This window comes from Wasmannia auropunctata, unplaced genomic scaffold (genome assembly GCF_000956235.1).
Source record: "Wasmannia auropunctata unplaced genomic scaffold, wasmannia.A_1.0 LD336000.1, whole genome shotgun sequence".
Lineage (NCBI taxonomy): Eukaryota > Metazoa > Arthropoda > Insecta > Hymenoptera > Formicidae > Wasmannia > Wasmannia auropunctata.
The window spans coordinates 4,464,204-4,478,409 of NW_012026890.1; the positions used below are offsets into that span (position 1 = coordinate 4,464,204).

Genomic DNA, 14,206 nt, shown 5'->3' on the forward strand with positions numbered 1-14,206 from the left:
ATTACTTATCACGTTGGTTCCAGTTACAACCATCTGCAAATTGAACAATTCAATAAGTTAATTGGAAGGATTTAGAAGATAAAAATAAATTAATGACAAACAGGAACACATTATAGATAAATAGTAGAATAACAAAAGAAAAGGAAAAAAAGTGCAGTAAATGAATCAGGAAAAGATATTACACTCAATTTTATGATTACTTTGAATATTTCTTATTAAGAGATAGGTAGTGTCCCGTACCAAGTGTACGCGTAGCACGAGTGTGTTAACTTATGCTTTAATGTCCTAGTTAATGGGAAAATACCCGTATATTAAATAAATTCAGATATTAACGGAATATAGCTGAGTATCTGTAATATCCAAAATAACTAGGAAATATCAGATACACAAGTACACAATAGTCGGAATATTTCTGATAATAATACTTATACTGAATAATAATAATAGAAACATTATCAGAATTAATTTAATTCGATTATTTGAACAATATACATCTCAGATAGCACACAGAGTCCAATAGTATTCATTAGTATATTCAGTTTTATGTTATCAATTCTGAGTTCATTTACAAAAAGAATTCTTTTTACATCTGAAAATGAATTCAGAATTGGTGACATATAACTGAGTTCTTTTTTCACTTTCTGAGTTATCTAAGATCATTTTCGAAATGGCTTAGATATGCGAACGAATGGAAATACGAGATTAGTACAAGCAGTTTAAAATTTCTGAACTATTCCTGATTCTAATTAATAGAAGCAGTGTTATTTTATTATTTGTAAAAATATTTCAATTTTCTCTCTCACGAGAAATAATGATTTTCTAGAAGATAATCGAAATAAGATTATATGCAAGATCATTCTAAGAATGTAAAGTAAAAACGTCCTTGTACATCACTGGGATATTTTGTCTATACATTATTATTCTTAAATAATTAGTAATAATAAGTATGTTTTGATTATTTAACTTTTTAATTAATAATAAAATTTTGTTTAATTTAAAAAGAATACGTGGAAACAGAAAACATACCATATTTTTCGTGTACTGAGAGTCATCTACGCAATGAGCGGCAGTGGTGATATGCGTAGCATCAATGATGCTACCACCGCAAAATTGCTGGCCATTCACTTGAAGGGAAACTTGATGAGGAAATTGATCAGGTCTAGCATAGTTTCCACCAACGATGAACGGTTCAGTTTCACCGCAATAAACCTCTATATACAATTATTAAAATTGAAATTATTATCTATTACTCCGTTATATTATTATGTATTATTATAAAAATATTTGAAATTATTATTTATTATTTTGAAAATATTTTATATTTAAAGAAACAGATTAACAATATTCGTATTTTTCAAAATGGCAGAAGCATTATTTAAAAAGATCCATATTTAAAACATAGATACATTTTAACTTCTATTAAGTTTTGTTTTGTAAAAATTAACAGGTATGTCTATAAAAAATATTCTACACATATTATTCATGTGTTTGTAAGTTACTGGTTTTTGTTTACTTACGCTGGGCGATGGTCACAGTGAGCAGAATAATTAACTTCATCATCTTCGCAAATTAAATTGAGATATATCGACTTACTTACGAACTCAACTGAGGAGGCTACTGTATCGTCCCTTTTTATACATGTCGCTTACAATTAAACTGCCGTGTATCATCAGCGCTTTTAACATTGCATTTTGTCGTTTATTTTACGTCTAATGAATGACAGTATTAACGATATTAATAATAAAGATAAAATGACATAATAGCTCTAATTGCGCGCTTCCGGAACGCAGTCTTAAAAACACACAGATAACTCATCGTTATCTGACGCAAAAGCAGCATTCTATTAATTATATTGCTACGTCTTTTCGAAAGACACATATTAGACATACGCAATAAACACATACTCAACACAAATATTTGCATTGCGTCGCAAACAGGTGTCGGGCGATTCTGTCATCGTCGATAAAATGGTATTTTTAAAAATGCAGCTTTAATGTTTTTAATTTTCATTATTTTATTATTTGTTAAACGAAAAGGATTTTAATAATTCCATTGTAAGAACTGTAATATAATTTTTTGTTATTTGTTGTGTGGAATGTTATCTCATTTACAAAATTTAGAAATGTTAATGCTTATAGTATAAAATTATTTTTTAAATGTAAATTATTAGCAAATAGATTGAAATTCTTTGACAGAATCGAGATAAACAACTTGTAAACATTAATGTATACATCAGACATTCCCAAAGCGCAGGGCAAGACCCAAAAAATAACACCAACGAACTGGACAACGAGAAAGCTACAGTATGACAAAAAATTCTTAATTAATAGTGTATAATATCAAATGACGAAACGGTGTCACATAATTAATAAACATCGTCAACATTAGAAACGTTCGTATTTAATTTACTAATTTTCATACAATCATTCCCTTTTTGCTCAGAAATGTATTTTATTTATATAATTTTTCATTATTTTAAATAAATATGTATGCGCAAAAGTTATTTATAAAAATAGTTTACACTTTATTAAATCAAGTGAAAAAAATGTAAACTTTAATAATTCGATTCTAATAAAACAAATGCATAATAAAACAATCTAAATGTACATGACAAATATCCAGAATTAAATATCAAATCCTAAGCTGTTCTAAAACGCATAGCAAATTGGATTGTAAAGCCCGATGTCTCTCAAATTTTCCTTTTCTCGAGTTCATTCATTGCCTTCACAATTACAATTGCGCGTACATTCGTCACCTGATTAGCCCGAATACGACGATCGCAAAGTTTTCCGTAGCACTGCTGGTTTCGAATACTACGATCGCACGAAACTTTCGACAGCTCTGCCGATGCGACGATTGAATGCAACACGAATTTCTAGCGAAATACGTAAAATATTTTTAATAACAGATAAACATATCAAGCGCAATTTATTCGAATTACTCGACTTAACTGTGATTCACTTTGTACTCAAAATTCGACTAATAAAAATTAAATTAATTAATTAGTTTTAATTAATTTTTCAGCGAAAAATTTAAAAAACTATTTATTATTCTTTAGATTTATTATTGTGAAATAATTATTATGATATATGTATAAATCCCAGACTTGTTAGGCAAATAATTACTGACCAGAATGGATGGTTATTTTATTCCCTCGTTCAAATTTTTATTTTCAACAAAATAAGTCGCGCAAAGTATCTTCTTCGAACAAATAGTCATTTCTTCAGTATGTATGTAGAACGTTAAGAACTGCGAGAGTTAAGTAATAATACGAACTGTATTATCGCAAAGTGCTCGTAAGAAAAAATCATCGAAAGATGATAACGCCAGAGTTCGGTTTTTGCTTGTAACGAATAAATCGCATAAAGTATCTGTTTCGACAAATAATAGTCACTTTGATACACATATTGAACGTTAACGAAAGTTAAGTCATAATGCAGACCGAATTCGCGAATTGTTTGTAAGAAGAAAATAATTATCGAGGAGTAATAATGCGACGATATACGGAGCGTTTTACTTATACCGCTTTCAAAATATATGATAATTTTAAGAAACTAAATTAATTAGAACATAATAAATATTTTTTGTATTGTGTACGTCATAATTGATGATAATTATTCAAATAAATAAATAAATGAATGTATATTATATAAATATATATAATATATGTATATATTATACGTGAAATTATTCTTAATCTATCAGAAATATTTAAATAGTAATAACACTGTGTAACCAAAAAACACTTTTTTCTTTCACTGAAGAGCGATCATACATTTCCTAAAGATTTTTTCGCCCTGAACACGATGCCATTTGAAGAATTCACAGCAAATTGAAATGAAAGTGACCAAAAATGGCGTTTTTAGCTAATTTTAACATTTTCTTGGGGCAAAACGGAAACTGGTTTTTAAATGAACATAATGGTATTTTCATATCATCATTCAGGTGCTTTTAAATAAACTTTGGTTCATGACCGTAAGACTTTTTTCCATCAAATTGGCTGTTTGAATTTTATACTTTTAGACTTTTTATACACTGTGTTACAAACTATTTGTAAAAGTTTGATTAATTCCCTTTACATTTGTTCCATTTGTATTGAGCTACGTGACTTTTGGGGTGTTTTATTTGATACAAATAGCAGAAAGTAAATACTTTTTGTATTATAATTGTAAAAATTAAATTAAATTTTTATTGCTCTTTAGAGGCTAAATTACATAGTTCTTAAAGTTACATCTGTTGACATTGCTGACGTTTAATCAGCGTCTCATGAGCTATAAAATTAAAAAGAATGAATAAAAGATTTTATTGAGAGACTATTTCCCATAAAGTTTATGCAAAGTCTTTTAATATTTTCTGTTACTTATAATTTTGTTATATTTTGAATTATTGTCCAACATACGTATACAATTAATTTTCTCGCAGTTACACGCAGATAGGAATGATAGAATTGTTCAGCTTATTTGATTAAAAAGTAACATTTTATTATTTTTGAAAACTACAAAAGAAAATTTTATTACATTGCAAATAAAAAATAAAATTATATATATTTTTCAAATATTTCTTAAAATATTGTTTTAATGTTTTTGATATTCATTAAAAGAGTTTTATTATTCGTTAAATAAAAAGATTTTTAAAAAGTCCATTCTAAGAACGGTAATATAATTTTTTTGTTATTTGCCGCGTGAAATATTATCTTATTTACAAAATTTTAGAATGTAAATACTTAGAGAATTAAATTCTGTTTTAAATGCAAATTACAATATTAGCACGTCATAGATTGAGATTGTTTGATAAAATCGAGATATTTGTAAACATTAGTGTGTACATCAGGCACTCCCAAAGCGCAGAGCGTGACCCAAGAAACGACACCAACGAGCTCGTCACCGACAATGACAGGACCACCGCTGTCACCCTAGAAAAAGTGTGACAAAGAACTCTTAATTAATAATTCATACAACAGTGAACGACAAAACAGTGTTACATAATTAATAAACTATGTCATTAAAAATCCGCCCGTATTTAATTTACTAATGTTTCTTACAATTAGTGAAAACTATACGCATATCTAAGTGCTCGTGAAATGCGTTATGCATAATTTAAGATACAAGTAAGTGTAAGAATAACTCACACTGCAGGCACCGTTCCCAACTCTGTCCAGTGTACATATCTGATTTTCCCTGGTGGGCGGATATCCTCTTCTTTGTAGGCAGCTTTGTTGGCTTAAGACGTTCACATCAACATATTTGAGCACTGGCGAGGCCGGTGCATTTACATCAGTTCTTCCCCATCCGCTCACGATACCGCGAGAAGCGCCGGTAGTATAGTTTCTACTTGCTAAACGAATTGCTTTTTGCAAATTGTTAAATACGATCGGCTCTTTCAGCTATATAAACAAACATTCGCACTTATTATTGCATGATATTACGCAATTAAAAATAAGAATAATTAAGATACATTATATATAAAATTTCTTTAATATGATCCTCTTCTTATTCTCTTTCTCGACACTTGATGAATTTAATGAACTTACAGTGATCACAGCGACATCATCTTTCCAGGAATCCGCTTTTTCACCAGTGTAGCCTGGGTGTATTCGAATACACTTGATTTCGTGCTTGTTGCCACTTCCACGCGCTATCATGTTGGTTCCGGTTACGACAGTCTGCAAATTGAACAATTTGATAAGTTAATTGGAAGGGTTTAGAAGATAAAAGTACGTTAATGACAAACAGGAACACATTATAGATAAATAGTAGAATAACAAAAAAAGGAGAAGAGAGAGCAGTACATAGATGAGTCAGAAAAAGATATTATGCACTCAATTTTATGATTTCTTTAAATATTGCTTATCTAAGAGATACGGTAGTGTTTTGCACCAAGTGTACGCGTAGCACGAGTGTGTTATAACTTGTGCTTAATGTATGGTTAATAAGGAAATACTCGTGTATTAAATAAATTCAGATATTAACGGAGTATAGATGACAATGAGTATCTGTAATATCCAAAATGACTAGGAAATATTTGCAGATACGCAGGTACATAATACTAGTCGAAATATTTCTGATATTAGAATAATAATACTAATAATAATCGAAACATTATCAGAATTAATTTAATTCGATTATTTGAACAATATACATCCCAGATAGCACACAGAGTCCAATAAAATTCATTAGTATATTCAGTTTTATGTCATCAATTTTGAGTTTATTTGTAAAAACAATTCTTTTTACATTTGAAAATAAATTCAGAATTGGTGACATATAACTGATTGTGAATTCATTTTTCACTCTCTGTGCTATCTAGGATATCTTTTTCTAAATGACTTAGATATGCGAACGAATAGAAGTACGAGATTAGTACAAGCAGTTTAAAATTTCTGAACTATTTTTAATTCTAATTAATAGAAGCAATGTCATTTTAATATTTGTTAAAATATTTCAATTTTCTCTCTCACAAGAAATAATGATCTTCTAGAAGATAATCAAAATAAGGTTATATGCAAGACCATTCTAAGAATGTAAAGTAAAAACATCCTAGCTTGTACATCACTGTGGGGATATTTTGTTTATACATTATTATTCTACTTGAATAAATAGTAATAATAAGTATGTTTTGATTATAATTTTTTAATTAATAATAAAATTTTGATTTAAAAAGAATACATAAAAAGAAAAAACGTACCATATCATTCGTGTACTCAGGGTTATCTACGCAATGAGCGGCAGTGAGAATGTGCGTAGAATCAATGATGCTACCTCCGCAAAATTGCTGGCCTCCAAAAACTTGAAGGGAGACTTGATGTGCAAATTGACCAGGTCTAGCATAGTTTCCACCAACGATGAACGGTTCAGTTTCACCGCAATAAGCCTCTATATGCAATTATTAAAATCAAAATTATTATCTATTACTTTATTATATTATTACGTATTATTATAAAAATATTTTATATTATTATCTATTAGTTTGAAAATATTTTATATTTAAAAAAATAGATACAATATTCGTATTTTCCAAAATGACAGGAGCATTATTTAAAAAGATCGATGTTTAAAGAATAGATACATGTTAACTTCTGTTAAGTTTTGTAAAAATTAACAGATACATCTATAAAAAATATTCTATACATATTGTTCATGTATTTGTAAGTTACTGATTTTTGTTTACTTACGCTGGGTGATGGTCACAGCGAGCAGAATAATTAACTTCATCATCCTCGCAAATCAAATTGAGATATATCGACTTACGAACTCGACTGAGGAGGCAACTCTATCATCCCATTTTATACATGTCACTTACAATTAGACTGTCGTGTATCATCAGCGTTTTTAACACTATTGCATCTTGTCGTATTTATTTTATGTCTAATTAATAATAAAGATGAAATGGCATAATAGCCCTAATTGCCCGCTTCTGGAACACAGTCTTAGAACACGCAAATAATTCATCGTTATCTGACGCTATTCTATTATATTGCCATGACCATGACTCTTTAAAACTCATATTAGGACATATGCGAAACACACATATTCGCGTCACAAAACACATGTCGGACGATTCTGTCGTTATCGATAAAATTTTATGTTTTAAAATTTTAGTTTTAATGTTTTTGATTTTTATTATTTTATAATTTGTTAAACAAAAGGATTATAAGAATTTCATTGTAAGAACTGTAATAGAATTTTTTGTTATTTGTTGTGTGGAATGTTATCTCATTTACAAAATTTGGAAATGTTAATACAGTATAAAATTATATTTTAAATGCAAATTATTAGCACATAGATTAAGATTCTTTGACAAAATCGAGATAAACAACTTGTAAACATTAGTGCGTATACATCAGATATTCTCAGAACGCAGAGCAAATCCCAAGGAACAACGCCAACAAACTCGTTATCAACTGCAACGAGGGAGCCACCACTGCCAGAAAAAGTGACAAAAAATTCTTAATTAATAATGTACAATATCGAATGACGAAATGGTGTCACATAATTAATAAACATCATCATTAGAAACGCCCGTATTTAATTTGCTAATTTTTATACAATCAGATCCCTTTTTCCTTAGAAATTTATTTTATTTATATAATTTTTTATTATTTTAAATAAATATGTATGCGCAAAATTTATTTATAAAAATAGACTACTCTTTATTAAATCAAGTAAAAAAAAATGCATATTTTAATAAATCGACTCTAATAGAACAAATGCATAATAAAACAATTTAAATGTACATGACAAATATCCAAGATTAAATATCATAAATCCTAAACTATTCTAAAACGCGTATCAATTGGATTGTAAAGAGAGAGAGAGAGAGAGAGAGAGAGAGAGAGAGAGAGAGAGAGAGAGAGCCCGATGTCTCTCAAATCTCTTCCTTTTCTCGAGTTCATTCATTGTCTTCACAATTTCAATTGCGCGTATAGCCCGAATACGACGATTGCAATGCTTTCCGTAGCACTGCTGGTTTCGAATACTACGATCGCACGAAGCTTTCGACAACGCTGCCGATGCGACGATCGAATGTGATGCGAATTCCTAGCGAAATGCGTGAAATATTATTAATAAAAGATAGATATATCAAGCGCAATTTATTCGACTCAACAGTGATTTGCTTTGTACTAAAAATCCGATATATAAAAATTTAAATAATTAATTAATTTTAATTAATTTTTCAGCGAAAAATTAAAAAAACTGTATTTATTATGCTTTATATTTATTATTGCAAAATAATTATTATGAGATATGTTCAAATCCCAGACTCGTTAGGCAAATAATTACTAACCGGAATGGAAGGGTATTTTATAATTTTCTATAGTTCCAATTCTTACTTTCAATAAAATAAGTCGCGCAAAGTATCCGCTTCAACAAACAGTCATCTCATCAATATAATGTAGAACGTTAAAAACTGCAAAAATTAAGTAATAATGCAGACTATATTTTGGCAAACTGCTCGTAAGAAGAAATCATCCAGAGATAATAACGCCAGAGATAAAAGAAATGTCTTATTGATTTCTTATCGTTTTGGTTCTTGTTTCTAACAAATAAGTCGCACAAAATATCTGCTTCGACAAATAATTGTCACTTTGATACATATATTAAACATTAACGAGAGTTAAGTCATAATGCCAAATTCGCGAACTGTTTGTAAGAAGAAATTAATTTTCGAGAAATAATAACGCGACGATATGTGGAGCGTTTTATTTATACTGCCTTCAAAATATATGATAATTTTAAGAAAATAAATTAATTAAAACAATAAAAATTATATGTACTATGTACGTCGTAATGGACAATAATTATTTAAATAATTGAATGTATATTATAAATATATACATATATTATACGTGTAATTATTCTTAATCTATCAAAAATATTTAAATAGAAATGACACTTTTTTCTCTCACCGAAGAGCGACCATACATTTCTCAAAGATTTTTTTGTGCACTATGCCGTTTGAAGAATTCACTTAGCACATTAGGATTTTGAGTAAATTGGAATAAAAGTAACCAAAAATGTTTTTAACTACTTTAACGTTTTCTTGCGGCAAAACCACAAGAAATGGTTTCTAAATGAATTCAAGTGCTTTCAAACGAACTTTGGTTCATAACCGTAAGACTTTTTTCATCAAGTTGGCTGTTTGAATTTTATACTTTTAGACTTTTTATATATTGTGTCATAAAAAAATACTTTTTTCTCTTTTCAAAGTGCGACGGTACATGTTTCAAAGATTTTTTCGCGCTAAACATGCCGTTGGCAAAATTCGCCTAGCACGTCAAGATTTTGAGTAAATTCGAATGAAAGTGGCCAAAGTTTTTTATACATGTATATAAAGTGTATTTTCATAAAATGGAAATTAATGGTGAGATATACCCGCTGACACTTTTAGTCACCGTCCCATTAACTATAATATTACAAAGTATTATAAAGTATGAATAAAAAACTGTATTGAGAGACAATTTTCCATAAGGTGTACAAAGTCTTTTAACATTTTCCGTTACTTAGACAATTATATGTTATATTTTGAATTATTGCCCAATATATACGTTTAATTTTCTTGCAATTATTCACAGATAGAAATGACAGGATTATTCAGCTCATTGTTTGATTGAAAACCATCATTTTATTGTTTTTGAAAACCGCAAAGAAAAATTTTATTAGATTGAGGTTTAAAAATAAAATCATATTTTTTAAATATTTCTTAAAATCTAGTTTTAATGTCTTTGATCTTCATTAAAAAGTTTTAATATTTGTTAAATAAAAAGGTTTTAGGAATTGGTAAGAACGGTAATATAATTTTTTTGTTATGCTGCGTAGTTATTTATTGTTTGCTGTGTTATCTCATTTACAAAATTTGAGAATATTAATATTTAGGGAACTAAATTATTTTTAAATGTAAATTATTAGCACATAGATTTAGATTGCTGGATAAAATCGAGATACTTGTAAACATGAGTGAAAACTTCAGCTTGTCCCGAACCGCAGGGCGGAGACCAAGAGACGAGGCCAACGAGTTGCCCGTTGACAACGAGAGGACCACCGCTATCACCCTAGAAAAAGTGCGACAAATAATTCTTAATTAATAATTCATAACAATGAATGACGAAACAGTGTCATATAATTAATAAACTTTATCATTAAAAATCCGCCTGTATAATTTAATTTACAAATGTTTCTTAGTGAAAACGATACGAATATTTAAGTGCTCGTGAAATGCGTTGTGCATAAGATAAAAAGTAAGGGTAAAAGTAACTCACACTGCAGACACCTTTCCTATTTTCCTGCGTACACATCTGGCCTGGGTTGGTACGTGGAAATCTGTGTGCATTTAGGCACTGATTTTGGCTTAAGACGTTCACAGTAACCCATCTGAGCATGTTCGGAGTTGCCGTATTATGTTCACTTAGTTGTCCCCATCCGCTTATGATACCGCGTTTACCGCCGTATTCCTCTTTATTTGCTAAAGGAATTGTACGTTGCAAGTCGTTCATTGTTATCGGGTTTGCCAACTATGTAAACAAACGTGTGATATGAATCAACCAAAAATAAGAATAACCAAGATACATATATATGATTTCTTTAATATAATTCTGTTCTTCGCTTTCTAGATACTTGATGAACTTATAATAAACTTACGGTGATTATAGCGATATCATCTTTCCAGCCATCTTCCATTCTATTACTGTAGCCTGGATGTATTCGAATGCACTTGATTTGGTGCCTTTTACCATTCTTGTTCAGGTCGTTGGTTCCGCTTACAACAGTCTGCAAATTGAGCAATTCGATAAGACAATTGGGAGAATTTAGAAGAGATAATGCATATTAATGAAAAGTAGGAACACATTATAGAAAAATAGTCGAATAACAGAAAGAAAGGGAAAAGAAAGCAATACGTAAATGAGTCAGAAAACGATATTAAACTTAATTTCATGATTTTTTTTGAATATTTGCTTATCAAGAGACACGGTCTTGCGCCAAGTGTACACGTAGCACGAGTGTGTTATAACTTATGCTTTAATGTCCGGTTAAATGGAGAAATACCCGTGAATTGAATTAATTCAGATATTAATGGGCTATATATATACATTTATTATTATTATTATTGTTGTTGTTGTTGTTATTATTATTATTGTTGTTGGTATTATTATTATTATTATTATTATTATAGCTGAATATCTGTAATATCCAAAATAACTAGGAAATATCAGACACGCGGGTACCGAATATCACGATACTATCCAGGATATTTTTGATATAAGAATAATAATACTAATAATAATCGAAACATTATTCAAATTAATTTGATTCAATTATTTAAACAATATAAATCATTTTCTAAATGACTTAGATATAAACAGACAGAAGTAACATATTGATACAAGCAATTTTAAATTTCTGAACTATTTTTAATTAATAGAAATAATGTAATTTTATTATTTGTTAAAATATTTTGATTTTCTCTCTCACAAGAAATAATGATCTTTTAGAAGTTAATCGAAATGAAGATACATGCAAGATCATTCTAAAAATGTGACATAAAAACATCATTGTACATCACTGTGGATATTTTGTCTATATATTAATAATCTACTTAAATAAAATAGTAATAATAAATGTTTTGATTAATAATAAAATTTTGTGTAATTCGAAAGGAATACAAGGTAAAAACAAAAAACGTACCATATATTTATTGTATCTTGGATCATCTACGCAATGAGCGGCAGTAGCGATACACGTAGGACTAATGATGCTACCGCCGCAAATATGCTGGCCCTGCACTTGAAGGGAGACTTGATGTGGAAATTGACCGGGAACAGCTTTGTCACCACCAACGATAAACGGTTCAGTTTCACCGCAATAAGCCCCTGTATGCAATAATTAAGAATCGAAATTATTATCTATTATTCCGTTATATTATTATGTATTATTATAAAAATATTTGATATTATTAGCTACTTTTTTGAAAATATTTTCTATTTAACAAAACAGGTAAACAATATTCGTATTTTTATCAAAATGACAGGAGAATATATTTAAAAAATCCATCTTTAAAGAACAGATACATAACTATTAACTTCTGTTAAGTTTTGTTTTATAAAAATTAACAGATACGTCTATAAAAAAATCTACACATATTATTCATGTGTTTGTAAGTTACCGGTTTTTGTTTACTTACGTTGGGCAATGGTAACAGCAAGCAGAATAATTAACTTCATCATCTTCGCAAATTCAAATTCAGATAGACTTGCGAATTCGACTGAGGAAGCCACTGTATCGTCCCTTTTTATACATGTCGCTTACCATTAGACTGCCATGTATTGTCAGCGCTTTTAGCTATTGCATCTTGTCGTCTTTATTTTTTACGTCTAATTAATAATAAAGATAATTAATGATAGAATGATTAATGAATTGACATAATAGCTCCAATTGCACGCTTCCGGAACGTAGTCTTAGAATACATTGTCATCGCTATCTGACGCTAATGCATCATTCTATTGTGGCGATTATATCGCCATGTCTCTTCGAAAGGTATACATATTAGGACATGTGCGATATACGCAACTCACACATATTTGCGTCACATCGCAAACACATTAATTAATTAATAATTTATAACATCGAATATCAAAATGATTGCATAATTAATAAACATTGTCATTAAAAACTCCCGTATTTAATTTACTAATTTTTATACAATCAGTTCTCCTTTTTCTTAAAAATTTATTTTATTTATATAATTTTTCTTTATTTTAAATAAATATGTATGCACAAAATTTATTTACAAAAATACTTTACATTTTAATATATCAAGAGAAAAAATGCAAATTTTAATAAATCGACTCTAATAGAACAAATTCATTATAAAATAATTTAAATGTACATGACAGAAATGTACATATCCAGTCCATTTAAATATCAAATCCTAAACTGTTCTAAAACGCGCAGCATTGGATTGTAAAGCCCGATGTCTCTCAAATTTCTTCTTTTTCTAAAATTCATTCATTGCCTTCGCAATTACAATTGCGCGTACGCTGATCAGCCGAATACAACGATAGAGCAAAGCTTTCCGTAGCACTGCCGGTATCAAATACTACGATCGCACGAAACTTTCGACAACGCTGCCGATCGAATGCGACGCGAATTTCTAACAAAATATGTGAAACTATTAATAAGAGATAGACATATCGCGATTTATTCAACTAAAAATCTGACTGATAAAACTTACGTTCTCAGCAAAAAATTTAAAAAATTGTATTTATTATCCTTTAGATTTATTATTGCAAAATAATTATTATGAGATATGTTCAAATCCCAGACCGGTTAGTAATTATTTAGGCAAATAATTACTGACTGAAATAGAAGAATATTTTGTAACTCTCGATAGCTCTAATTCTTGCTTTCAATAAAATGAGTCGTATGAAGTATCCTCTTCAATATGATAAATAGCTAGTCATAGCTTCAATATGTATGTAAAACGTTAAGAAGGAGGAGAGTTAATTAATAACGAGAACTGTATTTTCGTGAAATGCTCGTAAGAAGATCATCGAGAGATAATAATGCCAGAAATAAAAGGAACACCATTTCATCGTTTTTCATATAAAATTGTTTTACTTACATTGTTTATACTTTAATTCTGAAAAATATTTTCAAATCTTTAAGCAATACCTACAAAAATTATTGTGTTTACAGTTGATAAAACAAATGAT

At 29.2% G+C, this 14,206-nt stretch overlaps 2 protein-coding genes across 2 annotated transcripts in view; both read right to left on the reverse strand.

Moving 5' to 3' along the window:
• LOC105453436 (chymotrypsin-1-like) overlaps positions 1–1,640 on the reverse strand; it is a 3,887-nt gene extending 2,247 nt beyond the window's left edge. Inside the window, exons 1-3 of the mRNA XM_011695396.1 lie at positions 1,518–1,640; positions 1,027–1,211; positions 6–33 (exon numbers count right to left, since the gene is read on the reverse strand). Of these exons, the coding sequence (XP_011693698.1) occupies positions 6–33; positions 1,027–1,211; positions 1,518–1,560 (256 nt within the window). The 5' untranslated portion in view covers positions 1,561–1,640. The remainder of the gene's footprint in view (positions 1–5; positions 34–1,026; positions 1,212–1,517) is intronic.
• Positions 1,641–4,702: 3,062 nt separating this feature from the next.
• LOC105453437 (kallikrein-11-like) lies at positions 4,703–12,789 on the reverse strand. The gene is made up of 10 exons (XM_011695398.1): positions 12,676–12,789; positions 12,180–12,364; positions 11,136–11,264; positions 10,757–11,008; positions 10,410–10,549; positions 7,817–7,920; positions 6,685–6,872; positions 5,531–5,662; positions 5,129–5,383; positions 4,703–4,912 (listed from the first exon to the last, which is right to left on the reverse strand). Exons 1-10 carry the CDS (start codon positions 12,716–12,718, stop codon positions 4,763–4,765), a joined length of 1,578 nt encoding a protein of 525 aa, XP_011693700.1. The 5' UTR covers positions 12,719–12,789; the 3' UTR covers positions 4,703–4,762.
• Between the last annotated feature and the right edge of the window lie 1,417 nt (positions 12,790–14,206).

Bases quoted from the DNA above. Each gene is read 5' to 3' on its own strand.
- LOC105453437 (XM_011695398.1), bottom strand. From the start codon at position 12,718: ATGATGAAGTTAATTATTCTGCTTGCTGTTACCATTGCCCAAC. The intron at 12,365-12,675 runs GTAAGTAAACAA...TATTGCATACAG, and splicing joins TGCTGTTACCATTGCCCAAC to GGGCTTATTGCGGTGAAACT. The intron at 5,663-6,684 runs GTACGTTTTTTC...TTCAATTTGCAG, and splicing joins CTGAGTACACGAATGATATG to ACTGTCGTAACCGGAACCAA.